This window comes from Monodelphis domestica, chromosome 4 (assembly GCF_027887165.1).
Source record: "Monodelphis domestica isolate mMonDom1 chromosome 4, mMonDom1.pri, whole genome shotgun sequence".
NCBI classification, from domain to species: Eukaryota; Metazoa; Chordata; class Mammalia; order Didelphimorphia; family Didelphidae; genus Monodelphis; species Monodelphis domestica.
In genome coordinates, this window is record NC_077230.1 from 242,492,458 (window position 1) to 242,515,540 (window position 23,083).

A 23,083-nucleotide genomic window follows, 5' to 3' on the forward strand; every position below is an offset into this window, starting at 1 on the left:
AACGAAGAAGTGTCTGAGGCCAAATTTGAGCCTAGATTCTCCCTATTCCAAGGCCTGGCTCTCAATCCAACTGCCCTATTAATGAGATTTGAACCCAGGCTTTTTGATTTCATATGCATTTCTCTGTCCATTGTACCATGCTGCCTTTTAATTCACCATATAGTGGGCTTCTAACCAAAATCATCTGACATTCAAATGATGGTCAGCTTGATGGGGTGCTGGGACATGTCTAATAGGTCTGGTCCTTCTCTGGTCCATGTTGAGGATTTTATTGTTCTTTCAAACCTGGGTTCTCAACTTTGTTTAGGGGGAACTATGGCAGTACACAGACTTCTGTCCTCTCTAAGATCTACTTGATAATACTGCCCTAGGTGATGGGGGGGGGGAGTTTTCTGTTTCCAATTTTACACAACAGTGACTTATCAAAGAGGGACATCTGAATCACTGACTCCAGGATCCAGGTCCACACCAAGCCTGTCATCTGGCCGTGCCAGCAGGGGGAGTTCTTTTGCTGCACTTCTGCCCCTGAGTTCTCAATACTGGGGGTCCTGGATAGGAAGGAGTGGCTCCTAAACACTGACCACCACTCACCTCCTTTGCAGCCCCTTAGGTGTGCACAGTATGGACAGGGAAGTAGCCAGATCCAGACCAATTAGGTATGAGAGATATACTGCCCAAGTGCAAAAAAACCCTGCCCCTAAAGGAAGTTGGGGGCCTGAGTTCTATACTCTGGGAACCCCAGAAGCCACTAATATTAAAGCTGCCCTAGTTTCAGCAGCTCCAACTGAGACTGGAGAGGTGGGTGGCAATGGATTCCATGAACCAGACAATAGGAAGAGTCAGGAGGATCCATTGAGGTTATTAACTCCAGTTTGCTTCATGAGTAGCATCTCCCTCTCCTCCTTCTCCTTCTCCCTCTCCCTCTCCTTCTCTGTCTCTGTCTCTCTGTCTCTTTCTTCCCCATTCTTCCCCTGCTAGATGGGGTGTGGAGAAGAGTCAGGTACAAAGGGAGGCTACCCTATTTTAAATGAAAGGAATTTGGGGCTGTGGTTGGAGTCTCTAGAGTTCTGTGAACCTTAAAAGTCTTTGGAGGTGACCCATGTTGTTGAACTTGTGCCCAAGCTCATATAGGACACTGGGGGTAGGGTGGAGACAGGTGCTTAAAGGTAGATGGACAAGAGAGATTGGCAGAAGATTGGATACCAAATTGCAAATCTTGCCAATGGGTTTAAGCTAGGAATGTGAACATTGGGTGGAGTACACCCCAGAGTGTGCTAGTAAATGTTTAACAACTGGCTGGCTGGCTGGCTGGCTGGCTGGCTGGCTGGGTGGGTGGGTGGGAATGTACCCAAGACACACTTTTAAGTTTAATCTGCATTATTAACATTTCAGGTCTAGGCAATCAAGAAAACAATTAATCAAGTCCTGATCCCTAGCATCTACGATTTCTAAAGTGTGATGTTCATACTTTTTTACATCCTATCCCCTTCTTCCCCCATATACACTCTGATCCAGTGCAGCTGGTCTCCTAGTTCTTAGAAGAAGACACTCCCATCCATTTCCTGACAGCATTTTCATTAGCTGTCCCCCATACTTAGAATACTCTTCCTACTCAACACTTTCCTTTGGCTTTTCTGGCTTCCTTTAGTTCCCAGCTAAAATCTCACTTTCTGCCAAAAGCCTTTCCTGATCCTTCTTAATTCTAGTATCTTCCTTCTATTGATTATCTACAATTTATCTTGTATATAGCTTGTTTGGACATAGTTATTTGTAAGTTGTCTCCCCCATTCAAGAGCAAACTTTTCCACAGTAGGAACTCCTTTACCTCAGCACCTAGGACAATGCCTGGCAAAGAAAGGCACTTATAAATGTTTATTGACTGACTGACACTGAAAATTTAACAACTGGCTCTAGCACATCTTCAAATTCATCTCACAAAAGAGGGAATCTGAGGAACAACAATCTCTTTTGACAGGAGGCTGGCGTGGAGGGAGGTCTTGCTGCTCAGGGCTCTTCCTGAGAAAATAGTGACCTCAAAGGATGTGAACAAACTGTTTTCAAAAGAAGCATTCTGAACTATTAACAACCATATGAAAGAATGCTCTAAATCATTAATAATAAGAGAAATGCAAATCAAAACAACCTTAAGGGCAGGGATGGTCTTTTTGCTTGTGTTTATATTTCTAGTATTTAGTACAGTGCCTATAGTAATTACTCAATAAATAAATTCCAATTTGCTTTCCAGACTGGCTGTGTGAATTCACAGGTCCACCAACAGTGCATCAATGTGCCTGTTTTTTTCTGAAATTTCTCCAATAATTATTATTTTCCTTTTTTTGTCATCTTTACTAATCTGATAGATATGAGGTAGAATCTCAGAATTGCTTTAATTTGCATTTCTCTTAGTAGTGATTTGGAGCATTTTTCCCCCCATATGACTATAGATAGCTTGGATTCCTTCCTTTGAAGGATGCCTGTTCCTATCCTTAGACCATTTATCAATTAGAGAATGACTCATTCTTATAAATCTGAATCAGTTCCTTATATACTTCAGAAACAAGACCTTTAGAAGAGAAATGTGCTACAAAGAGTTTCCCCTCCAATTATTTCCCTATTAATCTTCAGCTTTATTGGATTTATCTTTTGCAAAAAGTTTTAAATTTTATGCTAACAAAAATTTCCTCCATTTGATTTTCTCTAATGCTATCCTTTGTTTGGTCCTGAACTTTTCTTCTAGCCATAGATCTGATAAGTATTTTTTCCCATGTTTCTCTAATTTGTTTATGCTGTGACTTTTTACATTTTGGTCATGTATCCATTTGTAACTTGGTCTAAATCTTAATTTTTTTCATACTGCAGTTCAATGATCCCAGTAGGTTTTTTTAAAGTAGTGAATCCTTATCCTAGTAGTTGAGATCTTTGATACATATGTTGTGTACCTAATCTGTTCTACTGATCAATCTCTACTTTTTAACCAGTACCAAACTGTTTGGAGAATTAATGGTTTGTAGTTTGAGATCTAGTGCTGAAGAAGATTGTATCTACAACCTCCCAGCATTGTGGTGTTCAGGACAAGGGATCAAAAACTGGATTTAATGCTATAAGGGACTTCAGAGATTATCCTTTCTAGTCATTCTATTTTACATATGAGAAAACTGAGGTAGAGAAAAAATTTTAAAACCTAGCATTTTTATAGTGCCTTAATTATCTGTAAAGCCCTTCATAAACATCTCATTTAATCCTTATAAAATCTCTATGAGGTAAATGATATTATTGTCCTCATTTTATAGGTTAAGAACCTGAGACAGGCTAAGTGACTTGCCCAGGATCACACAGCTGTGTTAACTATCTGAGGCAGGATTTAAACTTCTGTCTTCTTGACTCTAAGTCCAGCATCTTTTGCCACTGCATAAGGTCCATACAGGTAGTATATAGTTGAGTTAGGATTTGAATTCTGGTCCTCTGAATTCAAATTCAGTATACTCTATAGTAGTAAAATATTGAGTTGTGACCTATGACCTGGCCTGGTCAGACTCTGGAGAATGGATTTTAAAATATCTTAGAGATAATCCAGCGGGCTAGCCATTCTCTTTTTAAGATGGGTCTACAATTGATCTGGTTGTACTGGAAAAAAGCCTGTGGTCTGAACCTTTCATCATCTCCTTTGCATAAACTAACCCTAATACCATGTGTCAACTTTATCCCCATGTGAATTCTATATTCTCTATGCTGGCTGATATATGGGGAAGAGCATTTGGCCCCATCCAGCCTAGTAAATAACAGTAGTGGAGCAGCTAGGTGACTCAGTGAATAGAGTGCCAGGCCTAGAGTCAGGAGGACCTGGTTTAAATTTGGCTTCAGAGCCTTCCTAGCTGTATGACCCTGGCATGCCACTTAACCTCATTTGCCTAGACCTTGCCCTTCTGCCTTAGAGTTGTTATTAAGAGAGAAAGTAAGGGAGAAAGAGAAGAAGGAAGGAAGGAAGAAAGAAAAAGAAGGAAAAAAAAGAACTGGTCAGTCAGGAGACCTGGGTGTTTGTGTCCTAACTCTAGCACTTTCTTAGTATAGAAGAAAGACTACTGAATTTGAAATTGGCAGACTTGGGTTCAAATCCCAGCTTATTTCTTATGGAGCAGAGTTTGGACATGTTTATGTGACTTTGGGTAAGTCATTTTGACTCTTGTTCTTTGTTTCCTCATCAGTTCCTTTCTTTTTCTAAACCTATGATTTCAAGCTTTAGATACCTCAAAGTGGAAAGACATCCTCTGAAATAGAATAGACCCTAGATCCTTGACTAGGGTCCTCTCCTTTTCCAGAAAGAGAACCATTGACTTTGGTTGAAGAGGGAAAAGGTACTTTTGGGCAGTTGTCATTCTCTTGCTACCTATGCCAAAAATAGTATGTTGTGACTTACAGGGACCTGGATGCTGAATTTTTAATGTGTTCCCTAATTTTTATCTCTAGGTGAAGGTGGGTGTTTTAAAAGTCTGCTTTTCTCTCTCCAAAAATAAGATTTTAGGATCAGGTGAATCTTCTCTCCTCCATAGGTTAGAAGACTTCAGAGTTTCCTCATTCAGTCAACAAACAAACATTAAGTACCTATACTTGTGTCTGGCACTGGGGATTCTAAGGCAAAAATGAAACTGTCCCTAAATGTGCATATATAAGAATATACAGAATGTGTACAAAATAATGTCCTTCCTCTGGACCCAGGGATGGACAGAGGTGTAGAGATGGTGAGAGACTGGGCAGTTAGGTGGCACTAGGATAAAGGGCAATGCCTCAAGTCAGGAATACCTGAGTTCAAATCTGACCTCAGACACTTACTAGCTTTTTGACCAAGAGCAAACCTTGACCTTTGTTTGTCTAAGGTTCCTCATTATTAAAATGAGGATGACAATAGCACCTACCTCTCTGGGTTGTTGTGAGGATGTATAGTAAGTGTGATAAAGAAAAGCTAGTTATTATTATTCCATTATGGATCTAAGCTTCATAAAATTCATTTGTAGTCTCAATTATCCAATAGCAATAATAATGATAACAACTCATATTTATATGATGCTTTAATGTTTACAAAGTGTCACATACATTTGACCCTCTCTGTCCTTAGTTCCTTGGACCAGCTGATAGACCTGAGGTCTGATGACTCTGAGATAGATGCTAATCTTTAACATCTGACAACACCTTATACCACTGGGAGAGACATTGTCTGGAATGCTTGGGATGGTCTTGGAGTCAGTTCGACCATCTCCTGTAGCAACCAGTGACCAGTTCCTATAAGTACTCTGACTCAATCAGTGGCTAAAGAACTTGGATGGGAGCTTCCCTTTTTGCAGAGAGCCTGGCCAGTGATCTAGTTGCCATGGACTATACGTATGTACCCTACGGTAAGCTGAACCAGCTGCCAGTGGAGGGCATGCCCAACCTCCACCTACTCTTGGAGCCCTCCCTTCTACTCCCCATGCTGAGTCAGCAACCTCCCCCTTGGTGCCCTTGGCTTACCGCCATCAAGCAAAGCCAAGTCTAGTTACAATGATTTGGTTCATCTGGAATCTCACATCCTGTGCTCCTTTCCAAAATGGTGCTTAGCCAATTCGCACCCCGGGCGGTGAGGAACAGCAGCTCTGGAACAGGGAAAACCTATTCTACTGAAGGCTTTTGACCTCACATGAGGCTCAAATGGCTAGCAGTGAGGGTCATGTGGGGAAGTGGGAGGGTCAAGCTGCCAAGATTTTCTTGTCTCTGTAGATGCCACTGGCTATTTCTGGAGTTATATGGCTCCTACCCAGCAACACCAAGGACCTGGCTGGCAATCAGCAACCCATTGCTTGAGCATGCTAGTTGCTTGGCTTTCCTCCATCCAGCTAGGGCATTTGGATTCATTTCTTGTGTTCTCCTTATGAACCTGAAAAGTAAGCAAGTAGGTTTAAATTGCTTCCATCAGCGTCATTTCATTTCCAGTTCTGAGGGAAGCTTTATTTCCTTACCATGTCCTCTTCACCCTACAAGGGCAAATATCATTTTGTGGAACCAATGCTCCTAGGGGAAGGATATGTATATATATCTATATGTATATATATCTATATATATAAATCATAGGAAGAGGTGGGGGGAATGGAAAGTGCTATTGAGAAGTGAGTTAGGTTTGCTCGACATTGCTGAGTGAAATCCTTGAAGGACTCCAAATGGTGAGAACTAGATGAAAGAGTCAGTCATAGCACTAGAAATAAGTCATTGGATCCACTGATTGATTAGGGGTCTATATTGTAGCCTTTGATGGTGCTACCATACTGAGCTCATCTGTCCAAATCAGATAGATTTTTGGAAGTGGGTTTTATGGTTTTGTGGTTTTATAGGTTTAAAGGAGAGACCTGGATTGAGCAGAGGTATACATTTGGTCAACTGTCCCATGGACTGGGTCTTCTGGAAGAGGAGAAATCTCTTAAACCATTTTTCCTATTTTAGATAAAGTCTGGCTCCACTTAGTTTTCAAGGTCAGAGGGACTAATAAAGTTTTATTTCCTCTTTATTTTCTTTTTTGCTTTCTTCACGGGGTACAGTAAGACCTTACATGGGGAACAAAATTAACTCCCTTAGGGTGTCAAATCCTGTTAAGAGACTAGAGAGTCTGTAAGCTTCTTGAGGACAGGCCCTGTAGTTTTCATTTATCTTCATATTCCCCTTAGTGGCCCTTGCATGTAATAGACATTGAAGAAAGATCAGTTGAATGAATGAGTTTTCTTAGGTCCCTTCTAGCTCTACAGTTCTGTACCCTGAGAGGCCCACATAGTAAGACAGATGTTGTAGCTGCACTTCTGGCAGAGCTGCAAAAAGATCAACAGATACACAGACCTGCCAGAGTGCAAAGACCTTTATCAGCAATCAAACAGCTGGTATTGAGGGAGGTAGTAATGAACTTATCTACTTAGCATTTCTGGGAGAATCCTCAGGCATAACAACAGCTCACTCAGCCAGTGCACCTGCACTGTGGAGATGATCAGAAACAAGGCGTCTTGCTCCACCAAGGCAAGGTTGGTCAGCCTCTTCACAGCTGTTTCCCACAGAAAGGAAAACTCCCCAAGTTCCCAGGCAGTGTAAACTGACCGTGTGTTTATAAAATATGCTCCAAGGCCCAAGTAAAAGAAAACACTTAAAATGCAAGAACTTGTAGCAAAGCAAATTATTAGAAATTGAGGGCTGGAGAGAAAGAGAATAGCTTGATGCCAATCAAGTGTCTGCCCCCTTCCATGAACACCCAAACTGATCTGAAACAACAGTTTAAAAAATAACCCAAACATACATCCTTTTGAAAATGAAAAATGGTGCTGATATGTGGTTTAAAAGGCAGAGACACCATTTAAATCTTGAAAGGGTGGTCCCCCAGACAGTGCTAGGAGGGAAATGTCACAGACCACACAGTTACCAAAGGAATCAGCAGTCTCTAACTTGCCCTCACTGCCCAGACTCTTAAAATTTCAGTGCTTTAAAAAGGAGCAACACAAGCAATAGACTTGTGAATTTTCAGCTATGATTTTTGCACCATATGGCTTTTGCAAACTAAATTGAAGCCAATTGTGCAGTGTCTATCACAGTTGAGAAGTCTTGGATGAATAGCAGGAATTGGGATAATCACAGACTGGGGCACTCTTATGGACCCTTCTCACAAGCTAGAAGGCCAAAGGTAATTTCTCTGTCTTCATATTGGCTTGTAGCCATCAGAACTTCCTCAAACTGTATGACAGTAAATCTCACCATTAGCCTACCCTTCCCAAAGGACTGGACCTCAGACCTATGTGCTTTAAATGATACTACCATGGTTTCAACCTTTATTGGAATCTGGGTTCCCATTTTATCTTATGGGAGTCACCATTGGCTAGTATAAAAATCATACTAGTACATCAACACATGACTCCATTGTGGTATAGGGAAAAGAAAAGCTAAGATACACCAATTATGTCTCCTACTGGGAGAAGTTGAAGCTGAAGGGTCACTTGAGCTATCACTTCTGAGTTGCTATAGGGCTAGAGCCAAATGAATGTCCAAACTAAAGGCCACACCAATATGGTGAGCCCTTGATTCAATAAACAACTAGGCTGCCTAAGAAGTGGAAAATTGGCCCAGGTTAGAAAAACAGAACTAATGAAAGCTTTTGTACTGATCATTATTGGGATTTTGCATTGAGTAGTCACCATACTTCCAGCCTGGGTGAGATAGGGAGACCCAGTCTCCTTAAAAAAAGGCGGTGGAGAAAGAGAATACTAGATTTGGAATAAAAAGATCTCAATTTTTCATCCTTTCTCTGTTACTCATTCCTATGTTATCTTAAGTAAGTCTCTTAGCCTCTCTTATTTATTAAAACAGGGGTTGAGCTATATCTCCAAGTTCCCTTTCATCTGAAATATTATGACTCCTAACTGAGATGGGCACTGAAGGTCAGATTAGCCCTGAGAAAACTATTTTCTCAAAATGTCTTTGGAGGATAATCTCTCCGACCATATCTGGTCAATGGAGAACTAGGGGAAAGGGTAGCCAGGGTAAGATACTAAAGGAATTGGCCCATTTGGGGATCTTTTATTTGGTAGTGGGTGGGGGGTTATATTGTTAGCTAGTTTGGGAATTGTTGGAGTAGTCTAGAACTTCCAGGACAGAAATTTTAGAAATCATATAATTCTTCCTCCCCATCTTCCTTCCTTCCCTCCCTCATTCCTTTCTTTTTTTGAAGTTATTCAAAACATATTTCATATTACATAGTCATATTACAAAAAGAAAACACATAATATTCCTCCCCTGCCAAATAAAGAAAGTGAAACAAATATGCTTCAATTTGCACTCAGAGTTCATCAATTCTTTCTTTGGAGGTAGATAACATTTTTCATCATGGTCCTTTGGAATTGTCTTAGATCATTGCCTTGATCACTGTAGCTAAGTTTTCAAAGTTGATCATTGAATATTGCTGTCACTATATACAATGCTCTCCTTATTCTGCTCACTTCACTTTGCATTAGTTCATATAAGTCTTCCTAGAGTTTCCTGAAACCATCCTCATCATTTTGCATAGCCCAATACTATTTTATCGCAATCATGTACAACTTGTTCAGCCTTTCTCCAATCAATGGACATCCCCTCAATTTCCAATTCTTTGCTACCACAAAAGAGCTGCTTTAAATATTTTTGTAAAAATAGGTCCTTTCCTCTTCCTTTTTAACTCTTTGGAATGTATACCTGGTAGTGGTCCTTCTGGGTCAAAGGATATACACAATTCTATAACTCTTTGGGCATAGTTCCAAATTGAAACCTATGTTTTCTTGGTATGACTGAAAATTTCTTAGAATTACTCCAATTCTAAACTGAATACTTAAGGGAAGTGTGAGAATATAAACATTTAGATTTTATGCTACATGAAAGTTCTAAAGTAATATTGTGGTTGCCAATTTAAAAATATTACAGCTTAAGTAAAAATGACTTTTAGTAGCTTTATTTACAAAAAAAAGGTGGAAAGAGTGAAAGTGGAGAAATATAAGAAGAAGGTAGAGAAATGTCTAGCCTATCACCCTAAATAGTGTCTGGCTCAGTCCCAGCAGGGCTTGGTAACCTTCACCCAGATGACCCGGTGATGTCTTCAGCAAGGGTTCCACCAACACAGCCTCCTCCAGGAAAGGAAGGCCTCTTTGGAACCAATCTCTCCAGAAATCAGGAAAGGAAGACCAGCTACTCACCCAGAAAGCCAACAGAGGATCCAGGGAAAGAGTCTCCTCCTTCAGTCCTGCTTACCAATGAGAAGAAGCCCAACAGCCAAGTCAAAGTCCAAAAAGCCAAGTTACAAAGAACTCCAAAAGTGAAATCAAAGTTGAAGTCCAAGAAGTCAAAAGTCCAAGGCCAAAGGTTCCCTCAATAGGAAGTCTTTTTCCCATGTCACTTCCTGTCCCTTCCTCCACTTTACGGGAACCAATTACAGTCTTTCAATTTGCCTAGCACTGCCCAGGGGCAGGGCAATGGCCTCTGGAGTTGTCACCTACTTTAGTAAGTGACTTATGAACTCTCTTACTTAGTGTTAAGTAGGGGTGTTTAATTTTTTGACTGATTAATTTAAAAATTGTTGATTGATAGACAAATAAAGTTTGATTCACTCTCACAGAAGGCAGGTTCTGACCACCTTGAGAATTTATCATTAACTAGGTTCTCCCAAAATTGAATATCCTTCTTTACCTATGTTTGAATTAAGTATTCAAAACAAGAGAAGAAGGGAATAGAAATTCTTAAAGTTTCACAAATACAAACAGAGGCATTACAGACCATAATTGCTACCTGACTTCCTTCCTTCATAGGAAAGCAGAAAAAGGAAGGAAAAGCAACATAGGACTATTGTGGAATTAGATCTTGTTATTCAGTCATGTCAGTTGTATCTGATGTCAAGATTCCATTTTCAAGTGTTCTTGCCAAAGATACTGAAGTAGTTTGCCATTTCCTTCTCCTGATCCTTTTACAGATGAGGAAACGGAGGAAAACAGGGTTAAGTGATTTGCCCAGGGTTCCATAGCTAGTATCTGAGACCAGATTTGGACTAAGGAATATGAATCTTCCTAACTGTAGGTCCAGTTCTCTATTCACTGTGCTAACTAGCTTCACACTTTATTTTCAGAATCTTTGAGCCACTAGGGCCATCTAAGTCATCCTCTAGTCCTAGATGAGGAATGACTCGTGCTGAACCTTTATCAGCCAGTGAGCAGGCTCATATCTGTTCTAAACATTGCCTTCCCTTCCCTTAAGGTAAAAGTTGGCTCTGGAGGGCTTGGGGTTGTTAGTGTGGAAATGACATTTCCAGGTCTCTGTGGTCACAGAATATCACCATCCATTTCCCAGAGTCTCTCTTCCCAACTTCATCGAGAGACTCAAACACATTGGATAAAAGGAGGGGATTTTCCATTTATAGAGGAAGACTACCCTTTCCCTTTCTCCTCATATAAGACAAGAAAACAAGAAACACTAATTAGCCCATTACCAAATGCAAGATATTGTGCAAAACCCTCAGGATCCAAAGAAAACAACAAAAAATTGCCCCTGGGCTTGCAAGTCCTAAGAACTGCACCTTACTTAAGCACACTGTTTCTTTTCTTAATAAGTCATAATTATAAAATAGGCAAATCAAACACAAAGCAGCCCATTTCTGAGGGTGAGAATTATAGTTGAGGGTGAATGGGACACAATGGCCTCCAGGGAGGAAAAAGTTATAAATGGATTGATGTGTTGCTATTGTGGAAGGGAAAACTGAGGCAAGTTCTGGACTTTCTGCCACTGAGTTTGAACAAACAACAGTGGGAATATGAGAGAGAGAAGAAATTGACAAGACTGACAGTTGGTGGGGGAAGGGGCAACTGGGAGTGGCAGTTGATCTTGTGACTAGCACTGCTTCCTTGATGGCCCTGGAAGTAGAAAGAGGTCTCTCTCCAGGTCTCTGGATAGAAGTGTCTCTATTTTCATGATTTTCCCAACTGTGTGCTCTCCCTGGATTCCTGTGATCATGACATCGACAAAAGGACTTAAGGGAAGCAGTTTGAACTATAGTTCTGTTCTTTAGGAGTGTCAGTCTGAAGAGACAGGCCCAACCAGCTCTTAAGGTCAGAACTTTTCTTCCTCTCGCTGTCTACTGCTAAGAATTTTGAAATTAAGAAAACTAGCACAAATATAGCATAGACAGGAATAAGAGAAACTCTCCACCAGCCTGTGAGTCCTGGCCTCAGCTCAAAATTTGAGACTCAAACCTCATCTAGGGATCCTCTCTTCCCTCTTCCCTGGTACCTCCCCCAATCCAAACTTATTAAAATTTATCTTTATTTGAATATTACAGTCAGATAAGAGGATTATCTTTTCAGGGGACACAGAGCAACCAATATGGTGCTAGACCCAGTGAATGACATCTCAGTCTTGGTCAGTCTCAATGGAACTAGTCAGAATCTTTATAGAAACCTCAGCCTGAAATCCTATTTTTAGGGTCTAGAGAGCCAAGTTGGAATTCCTGGTTACCATTTTGTGGAAGGAGATGGAAAGTGACTTAAAATCTTCCCTGAAATCCTATTTCACTTCTACATCCACCATAGACTCTACAACTCTGTTTTTAGGGATTTGTCTCACCCTCTGTTACCCCAAGGCCTAGGAAGCCTCACCAATGCCAGGAACCAGCCCCTGCCACCCGCACCAAGGTTCCTGCTGTGAGGTGTTAAATTGGCAACACTTGTGAATCAGTTTTGCCTGGAGGGAAACCTTTTGAATAGAAAGAAGCTTGAAGCTCAGAGGCATTGATCTTGTGTAGTGTTTAGGAAAGCTGATTAATTTTTTTAACTCTTCCTCCTGCTTTCAGGAAAAGTAAAATCACATTTCTCTGATACATGGATGGATCCAGGTGGATTTCCCCTCCACCACTAAGGATCACAACTCAGGCATGCCTTCTCCATGCTGGGTGATTCTTTACAGGGGATCTGTCCTATGGACTGGAAACTATGTCTTCATTACCAGGCCAGAACTCAAGCTCCCCATAGGTTAACTCTCACTCTTGCTACTTGCCATCCCATCCTATTCTATGTGTTCTTGAAGTTTTTATGTCTGTCTGTTTTCATGTGAAAGTTATTATTAATAATATGCTGCATCCTTCTGATAGAAAAATCTACTTTCCAGGATGTGGAATTGCAAACTTGTAGAATCTATTTTTTGGAGAGTTAATCTAAAAAAGGACACCAGAAAGTTCCAGAATTTATCATATTCATTTACCCCATAATTCTATTTCTATCCTGAAAGCTATAGATCCATATCTAGTATATAAATCTTCATCTAGTTATACCATTAACTACATATCTATTTACTGATTTCTCTCTGTGTGTATGTATATGTGCATATTTATAAATGCTGCTTGTTTAAAGATTTTCACAGAAGTACTCATAATTGCAAAAAACTGGAAGCAATCTGAATATTCAACAATAGGGAAATGGCTAAATAAATTCATTTTGATAGAATATTATAGTGCTTAGGACAGACAAATCTTTCCGGGAACACAAAGAGATTTGGAAAAATCTTTATGTAATAATAATGCAGTGAAGAAAATGGAACCAAAGCATTTTATATTAGCTTCAACCATATATGAAGAAAGTTGAATGAGAATGAATAGACAAAGAATATTAATAGGAAGAGGTGGCTAGGTGGCTCAATGGATTAAGAGCCAGACCTAGAGATAGAAGGTCATGGATTCAAATTTGATCTCAGATATTTCCTTGCTGTGTGACCTTGGTCAAGTTACTTAACCCCCATTGCCTAACTCTTACTGCTCTTCTGTCTTGGAACCAGTATACACTATTGATTCTAAGATAGAAGGTAAGGGTTTAAAAAAATTTTTTTTAAAGAATACTAATTGCAGATTAGGGGGAGTGAGTGAAAAGTTATCATGTTACTGTATTCACTGAAATTAATTAGTTGAAATGCAAAATTCACTGAAATTAATTAGTTGTCGTTCAGAAATTTTAGTCAGTTGTATTGATGTTCAATATTAAGTTTTAAAATAAAACTTTTAATAAAAATAGAAAAGCCCATCATGCACCTTTCATAATCTTGAACCTGATTCCCTTGAGGGCCTTGAGAAATTGGAACATGACTGCTCTGCCACTTCTAAGGGTCCAAAGAAAGGAATTACTGACAGAGAACCGAGTCAGTTTGCAAATGAACCAGAAAAATGACAAATCTCTGGTTGCTAAGTACTCCACCCAGTGTCTTCACCCTGAACACCCACATATAAGCGGAAGCTGCAATTTCCCACAAAGATGAAAATGGAACAAAGTGATAGAAAGTCAGGGAATCCATGACTAGCCATTTGTGGGAGGAGGCTGAGATTCCCATAAGTAAGAAAAGGAGTGCAAACACAAAATATCAGTTAACATCTAAATTTGAAAGCATTTCAGATTCTCTGGGGTCACTCAGCCAGAACTTCTTCCCCATCTCTTTGCTGCTAAAGCAGAGAGGAAGGATGGGCTACTTTAGTTATGACATCAAGAGGCATCTTGACATTCAAAGGGCATTCAAAGGGCATCTAGGTAGCTCAATGGATGGAGAGCCAGCCCTAGAGAGGGGGGATCCTGGTTTATAATCTGATCTCAGACACTTTCTAGCTGTATGATCCTGGGCAAGTCACTTAACCTCTATTGCCTAGTCCTTAACACTCTTCTGCCTTGATACTGATATTTTTATCAATTCTAAGACAGAAGGTAAGGGTAAAAAAAAAGACAGTTATTCAACAAGGATTTATTACACAGAAATAATATGTATAGCACTGCGAGACTTGTAGAGGACATAAAGAAATATTAAAAATGGTTTCTACTATTAAAGAGTACTTTTCTCCTTCTTGAAATTACTCTGCAATATTTGGAATTTATTTTTGTCTGGATATTATATTCCCTTCCTCCCCAGGAGAATAAAAGCTCCTTGAAGTCAGAGATTTTTATTTTTATCTTCATATTCCTGGGGTGTAACACAACAGTAGTAACTTGCACAGAAGACATTTAATAAATGTATATTGAATTAAATTGAAAAATCTAGTTAGGGCAATAAAACTTGCATTCATGAAGTTAAATAAACATAGAAAAGTTAAACAGGACAATATAAGAGATGGAAAAAGGAAAGGAATCTATATGTTCTAAAATATTTATAGCAGCTTTCTTTGTTGTGGCAAAGAACTGGAAACTCAGGGGATGCCCCTCAATTGGGGAATGGCTAAACAAGTTGTGGCATATGATTGTGATGCTGAACCACCTTAAGAAATGATGAACAGATTACTTTTTTAAAAAGCATGGAAAACAGCTGAGCAAACTATGGCATATGAATTGATGGAATACTATTGCACTATAAGAAACAATGAACAGATTAATTTAAAAAAAAATTGGAAAGGGAAGCTAGGTGGCTTAGTGGATTTGAGAGCCAGGCCTAGAGATGGGAGGACCTAGGTTCAAATTTGACTTCAGCCTCTTCCTAGTTGTAAAATGACCATGGGCAAGTCACTTAACTCCCATTGCTTAGCCTTTATCACTCTTCTGCTTTGGAACCAATGCACAACATTGATTCTAAGATAAGGGTTTTATTCTAAGGTAAGGGTTTTAAAAAAAAATTTAGAAAGAACTATATGAGGTAATGAAGAGTGAAACAAGTAGAACCAAGAGAATATTATAGCTAGCTACAGATTTAATATTTGAAGAATAACTTGTGAATGTTTGCCTCCAGAGAATGACTTGAAAAATGGAAACATGAAAGTCAGAACCTATATATACATATCTATCTGTTTGCCACATAATACTTTCTGTCATGTGGGGTGGGGAGGGCAGGGAAAGGCTGAAATAGTTGGAAACAAATTCTATTAATAAACACCCCCAAAACATGGAAACACCTACATGAAATTATGAAAAGTGAAACAAGCAAAACTAAGAGAATGTGTTCAGCAACAGAAATATTGTTTGAAGAATGAGCTGTGTATGTCCACCTCCAGAGAAAGAATTGACAAATAGAAACAAGCAAGCCATAGTTTTACATATATAGATAATCTTTTTGTCAAATAATGCCTTCTCAAGGGTGTGAAAGAGGAAGGAGGAAGATACCAGAACTTTAATGTAACAAACAAATATCATAAATATAAAAAAGAATATGAGATGTCACAAGGGAGCATATGATTACTTGTCAGATAAAAGGCTTCTTCTTCTTTTTGCTCCTTCTTCCTAGATTGACACTCCACCGATCTGAGTGGGAGGAAAGGAGAAAGGTGAAAGGGGTTGTTCTCATAATGAATGTGACAAGCACTAAAAGAAAATCACTCCTGAGGTAAGGTTTGCCCTGGGTAACCCCCTCTTTACCTCAATTCTGATGTCAACTTATGCTTCCTGAAATTGGGTCAAGACTTTCAGTTATATACTTCCAAGAGAGGACTACTTGGTAAGGCCCTGGTGGAATTTTCCCCTTTAGACACCAACTGTATCCATCCATTCCTCTCCCATCCACCCTACACAGTCTTACTCCAGGTCCTAATCATCTTTTACCCATTATGATTCATTATTGCAACAAGGGGCCCTTGGGTAGCCTAGTGTTGCTCATTCCTGGTTAATTTACAACCAGCTAAAGTCATGTTCACAGAATCATAAAATTTTTCATCTACCACCCACTATTGCCCCTGTGGTTAACAATTTCCCACCCACCACCCATTTCTCTCCCTGTCCTTTTATTAATTCCAGTGCTCCACTACATCTTGGGCCACCCACCAGCCATCTTGACTTTTGTCCTACCACTGGACTTTGAAAGCTCTGGAAGAAGAGTGAGATTGATGATTTTGTACTACTCTGCCTCACTAAAATCCAATTCACAAGGCCAATCAAGACATCACTCATCATGATGCCATTGGTCTTCAAAACAAAAAAATGAATAAGAAGAAGGAATTGCAGTTCCCTCTCAAACAAACTTTTCTTTGCTGTACTTTTCACAGTTTTTCCATCAACTAGCACTCATTAAGACCTATTCCACACTCTCCTTCCTTCTCCAACCCCCTATTCTTTAATAATATTAATTCCTGGCCATCCTCTCCATCACTGGTTTTACTTTAATGTATATGCCTCAACACATTGGCCCTGGAGGGGAAGTCAGAATACTCCTTTCCTTCTTTTGTTTATTGCCACTCATCCTTTGCCAAACCTCAGCCCTGAATTACTTTCACCACTTGCCTCCTCCATTGTGACTTATGCTGCTGAATGGTTCTAGAAGAAATTACACAACCATGATAATTAGATATAATATAAACTCTTATTCAATTTCAGGGACCCTCAATGCAGCAAAAAAGCAAAACTTTTATTATTTCATTATTCTCTATGGCACTCCCCACAAAAGTATTTCTAAACCTTCTCTATTCAAAACTCCCCCACTTCTCCCACTCCACAACTCACCTCAGCTGAGGCCCTGGTCTCTTATTTTTAAATTTTTATTTAATTGATTAATTTAGAGCATTTCCCCAGGATTAAAAAAAATCATGTTCTTTCCCTCCCCTCACTCTAGCCCCCTCCCATATCCAATATCCAATTCCACTGGGTTTTACATGTGTCTTTGGTCAAGACCTATTTCCATATTATCGATATTTGCGTGATCATTCAGGGTTTATAACCCCAATCATAGCCCCATTACTGGTCTCTTATTTTACCAAGAAAATGGAAGTTGTTCAGTGCAAGCCATCTTTTCTTCTCTTCTCTTCCTCTCAAAAGCTTTTGACATTATCCCTCACTATTGTTTCTATTCTTTCAGTCTCTGAGAATGATATAACTCTTGTTATATCTTTGTCAATCTTTGTCAAGATTGACTCTTCTAATGTGTACTTGATTTTATTCACTCCTTTTTTCTCCATCAGAAAGCAATTTTAATCAACCCCTTTCCATTTAAATTTCAACTCTCCCTATCATTTGGTTCCTTACCCATTGCCTTTATTTAAACACAGCCAAGACTCCTCAATCCTTAAAAAAATAAAACCAAAAAATTTTGTAAACTCTACTATACCCTCAAGCTATATCATCCTATACTTCTCCTCCTTCTCATAGCCAAACTTCTTGGAAAAGTTATCTATACTTACTGCTTCTGCTCCCCCCTCCCCCTTATTCTTCAATATTTTGCAATTTGACTTCTGATTTTGTCACTTCACTGAAGCTTCTCTCTCCAGTTACCAAAGATCTCTCAAGGACCGAATCTGCTTTTTCCCAGTCCTCATGCTTTTTGACCTCCGACTGCATCAAACACTGTTATTGACCCTCTCTTTTTGGAGTCTTTCTCCTGTCTAGACTTTCATGGCACTACTTTTTCTTTGTTTGTCTTTTACCTGTCTAACTCTTCTTTTGTTAATTCATTATCAAGCTCATACCTTCTAACTATGGATGTTTTCCAAGGCTCTTTCTCCCATTCTTCTTTCTCTAAACTCTTTCTCAGAGACTAATGGTATTACAGGTACTTCTCCTGGATTTAATTTTAATCTCCTTATAGATTACTCCCTGAATGATCTGTATATTTGACCTCAATATCTTTCCTGAACTTTAATCCAGCATCACATCACATCAATTGCCTATTGGAGTTTTAACCTAGTAGACATCTCATATTCAACATATCTAAAACTAAACACATTACCTTGTTTTGAAATTTAAAGGCAGCTAAGTCTTGCAGTGGATAGAATGCTAGTTCTAGAATCAGGAAGACCTAAATTCAAATCCTCAAACATCTAGTTTGAGAGGTCTGAAAGGCAATTAGAGAAGTGAGATTGGAAGTTAGCAAAGAAGCTGGGGGGCAAGATAGGTCAGACTCATACTAGCTGTGTGACCATGGGATAAATAAATCACTTAGTCTCTGTCTATCTCAGTTTCCTCATTTGTAACATGGGATATGAATAGCACCTACCACACAGAGTTGTTGTAAGGGTAAAATGAGATATTAATAGTTTTGCAGTTCTCTAAAAGCTATGTAAATACTAGCCATTATTATCTCCTTTTCCTACCCCACAACCACTTTTTCCCCCCAAACTTCTCTCCTTCTATTGAAGGAGTCACCATTTCCCCAAGTTTATAACCATGCTTTTGTGCCCAACTCACTCTCCCTTTTCTGAATGTTGTCCTTTCTACCTCTGTAATATCCCTCTCATCTGACCACTGCTCTCTGCTTAAATAGTGGCCATCTTCATTCAGGTCCTGATTACTTATTACTTGAATTATTGCTAGAGCCTCCTAATTGTTCTTCTTCTAATCATTCCTCACTCCAGACCATTGGGTCTGCCTTTTATCTGGCAATTAATCATATGCTCCCTTGTGACATTTCATATTCTTTTTTATATTTATGTATTTGTTTGTTACATCTCTCGACCTTGCTCTTAATCCACTGAGTCACCTAGCTGCTCCTCAACCTATCTTTTTAGCCTCATTGTATATATCATTTCCCCTCTTGCACTCTGTGATCCAGCTAAACCATCCAGGTCTTCTCTCTCTGTTCTAAAAAACTTAAAACTTCATCTCCCATTTCCATGCCTTTGGATGGGCTGTGATCCCTAATATCTCTTCTCCTGCATGAACTCCTTCTTCACTTATGATTCACACGGAATCCTTCTTTTCAAGTCCTAGTTCAAGTAGCATTTCTGTGCATGAATGAATTGATCCTTCTTCAGCCCATGTTTGCATATTCTATTCACCTAGGCCAGTGGCTTCTGTAAATCAACCAATCCAAAAACATTTATTAAGAACAAATCAATCAATCCAAAAACATTTATTAAGAATCTACTATGTGCCATTTACTGTATAAAGCATCAGAAATAAAAAAAATGCAAAAGATGTCCCTGCCTTCAAGAAGCTTATAGTCTAATGGAAAAGGTAATATGCAAGCAAATATCTACACAGCAAGGTTATGCAGGATATGCAGGATAATAGGAAATAATTAACAAAGGGAAGGCACTGGTATTGATAGGGGTTAGGGAAAGATTCCTGTAGAATATTGAAAAGAAAGCCAGAGAGGTCAGTAGTCAGAGTTGAGGAGGGAGAACATTCTAGACATGGGGGATAGCCAGAGGAAATACCTGGAGCTAAGAGATAAGAGTGTCTTTTTCATGGAATAACCATGAGACCAATGTCACTGTATTGAAGAGTATGTGCCACAGATGTGTCATAGAGATAAATGACTAGAAAGGTAGGAGGCTGAGAGGTTATAAAGGGCTTTGAATACCAAAAATGACATGTTATATTTGCTCCTTGAGGCAAAAGAAAACCACTGGACTGTGTTGTTCAGGGAGAATGAAGTGCTTAGACCTGTGCTTTAGGAAAATCACTTTAGTGACTGAATGGAGAATGATCTGAAGGGAGGAGAGACATCAGGCAGGTAGACCCACCAAAAGGCTATGGCAATAATCAAAACATGAGGTGATACACTGGGGTGGAGACATGTTGAATGAGATAAGAGGCCCATTGAGAGACTGAAAAGTGAAATTGTTGGACCTCAGCAGCAGATTAAATATGGGGGAGGAGAGATCATGAGGATCCAAGATGACTCCCTAGATTGTGAGCCTAAGGGACTTGGAGAATAGAATAGTGTTGCCTTTTATAGTAATAGAGAAGGTAAGAGGAGGTGAAGGTTTAGGGGGAAAGATAATGAATTTCATTTTGGACAAACTGTGTTTAAAATGTCTACTGGACATCTAGTTTGAGATTTCTGAATGGCAAAAGAGACTAAAAATTGGAAGTCAGCAGAGAATCTGGGGCAGGATGGGTAGATTTGAGAATAATTCACGTAGAGAAAGTAATGAAATCCAACGGAGCTGATGAGATCACCAAGTGAAGCTGTATAGAAGAGAAGAGGGTCCAGGGACAGAACCCTGGGAGAGACATATGGTTAGAGAGCATGATCTAGAAGGAGATCCAGCAAAGGAGACAGGAACAGTCAGATAGGTGAGAGGTAAACCAGGAGAGAGTGGCATCCTGAAGAGCTAGGAGAGAGTATCAGATAGGAGAGAGTGATCAGCAGTGTCCAAGGCTGCAAAGAGGTCAAGGAGACTGATGACTGAGAAAAAAACCCAGTAGATTTAGCAACTAAGAAATCATTAGTAACTTTGGAAAAAGAAATTTCTTGAATTAACACCTAATTTAACCAACCATTCCATGCTAACTTCTAGATCTGGTATACAAAATAGTTATTTGTTAAGTTTATTGTATTACTATATTTATAATGCAACTGACCTAGAACCATCTTCTAGGTGCTTTTGACACCATTAAATATTTAACCTACTTAAGTATCTGAGAAGATTCTAAAAGCATGGATCAAAATAATTGATAATGCTTCTTAAAAAAGGGACAACTAAGGAGATTTCAACAAATATTGACCCAGATGATCTTATTTCTACAAAATCCCAGGAGAAGATGCATTCAGAGTCTCTTTAACAAAAATATGAAAAGGGAATGAAAAAATATGAAAAGATAGAATTTTGTAGCCAGTTTCTACGTTAGACCACAGTCAGTTGACAACTGAATTGACTAAAAAGTATAAAGAACATAAGATCATTCTGTGACTATTCTTTGTTAAATTAAAAAAAATTGACTGTAGAATAAAATATAGCTTTGAAATTTCTCCTTGGTTCAATAAAAGAATGCAATAAAGTTTTATTCAGCATTTACTGTATGCAAACCACTGTGTTAGGCAATGTGGATAAAAGGTAGAGAGATAAAAATGAAACCATCTCTGACCTTAAGGAGTGATCTCTAGCAAGTGAACCACTTGCTAGCTATGTGACCCTGGGCAAGTCACTTGAGCATGTTTGCCTTAGTTCCTCATCTGTAAAGTGACCCAGAGAAGGAAATAGCAAGCAACTCCAATGTCTTTGCCAAGAATGGGGTCACAAAGAGCTGGACATGACTGAAAAACTACTGAACAACAATATACATATAAATATTTGTATATTATTAATAGTTTACATTGACCTATCTATCCATATTGTAAAAAGAAAATGGAAGAAAAAGACATATTGATTAGATTATAATATATAATTTTTATGTTCTTGGTGATCTTTATCTTAAACAACAATGGACAGAGATATTAGTGCAGTTACTGACTTTCTGAACTGGAAGGGAACTTGGCAGTCATCTAGTCCTACCTGTACATAGTACCTCCCCCAAACAGCTAATTGAAAAGATTCCCCCTACCCTTATATCTCATCTCAATTTGCCCTTGTTGCAACTTCTATCCATGGCTACCATCTGTGACCAAACAGAATAAATCCAATCCAACATAACTGACTATAAAATTTTTGAAGATAAGCTATCATGACCCTACTAATTACTCTCTTCTATAAAGTCAAGCATCACCAATTCCTTTTTATTCCTTTAAAAAATAATTTCTTTTCCCTCCTCTTTAAAGAAAAAGCTTATGCCCTTGAAGCAAATATGTATAGTCAAACAAAACACATTTTCTCACTGGACATGTTAAAAAATGTCTCATTTTGAACCTTGATTCTCTCACCTAGGTCTGGCACAAGTGGGTAGTATATCATTGGCCCTTCCTCAGTTCTTTCAATCTTTGGATTCAGCTTTTATATCCTGTTTTGTACTCCTCTGTACATTCTAAGCTTGTCAATGTACTTCCTAAAATGAGGTGCCTGGAACATATCATTACAGATGAGATTATTGTATTTTTATTCCTAGAAGCTATGCCTCTATTGTCATTGATCCTTATTTTTCAAAGAGGGCCAATGGCATCATGGGTGATGCCTTAATTTGCACATGAATTGAATTTAAGTGAGGCAAAATTACACAAAGTCCTCAGGCTAATTCTCTCTTCTGGAGACACTCAAGTTTGATAGAAAGATGAAAGTCAGGATGACTGGCGATGTCATGGAATGCAGCCTTTGTGACTGTTGGAATAAACTGTTCTGCCATGGAGGAAGTCTTCAACTTCTTGGGGAAGACGCCCTCCTAAGTCACTGATGGGTTTGTGACCCATTGGTTACTTTCACCTTTGATTGAGTCTGTCAGTGGTTTTATTGGGCTGTGGCCTCTGTACATGCTACAACTTCTTAGAGTCATAGGTGAGAGTTGGGTGGCAGGTGGATGCCAAAGGAGAATGAACAGTCCTGAAAAGGGCTCACAAGCCCTCACACCAGAAGTCCTAATCCTCCATGAACATTCCATACACCCCCATGCCTCCATTAATGCAGTTCTATCTGTGTAGCTCTTTGTCAAAGTGAATAGAGAGTTACAAGCAAGTAGGTACTCAATAAAAAAGCTTTTAGGTATTCATAGTAAAGGTAGTAATTGGAAGAAGTAAGCTGTGTGGTTTAATGGAAAGAGCATAGGATTTCAAATCAGGTTAATGGGTTCTGCCTCTTTCTACCTGGATGATCTTGGATAAGTTCCTTAGGAATTCTAAAAGATTTGCCTCCCTGGACCTCAGTTTTCCTTATCCAAAAAATGAATGTGTTGGACTAGATCAACAATTCTTAAAATATGGTCTAGGAAAGGCTGAGGGTCCCCAATACTTTTTTTTCAGGGGCCCTGCAAGGTCAAAACTATGTTCA

At 39.1% G+C, this 23,083-nt stretch overlaps 1 protein-coding gene and 1 long non-coding RNA gene across 4 annotated transcripts in view; one reads left to right on the forward strand and one right to left on the reverse strand.

Moving 5' to 3' along the window:
* BTG4 (BTG anti-proliferation factor 4) overlaps positions 1 to 15,921 on the forward strand; it is a 107,658-nt gene extending 91,737 nt beyond the window's left edge. The window contains exon 7 of one of the 3 annotated variants that reach the window (XM_056794418.1): positions 15,745 to 15,920. In XM_056794418.1, coding sequence (XP_056650396.1) covers positions 15,745 to 15,765 — 21 coding nt within the window. In that variant the 3' untranslated portion in view covers positions 15,766 to 15,920. Of the gene's footprint in view, positions 1 to 15,744 lie in introns of all 3 variants that reach the window. The other 2 variants (XM_056794416.1, XM_056794417.1) reach the window with 2 other exon arrangements.
* Positions 15,601 to 21,577, reverse strand: LOC130453765 (uncharacterized). The gene is made up of 2 exons (XR_008911311.1): positions 15,876 to 21,577; positions 15,601 to 15,761 (listed from the first exon to the last, which is right to left on the reverse strand). It is a non-coding gene; the product is annotated as an uncharacterized LOC130453765 (long non-coding RNA).
* Positions 21,578 to 23,083: the final 1,506 nt, after the last annotated feature.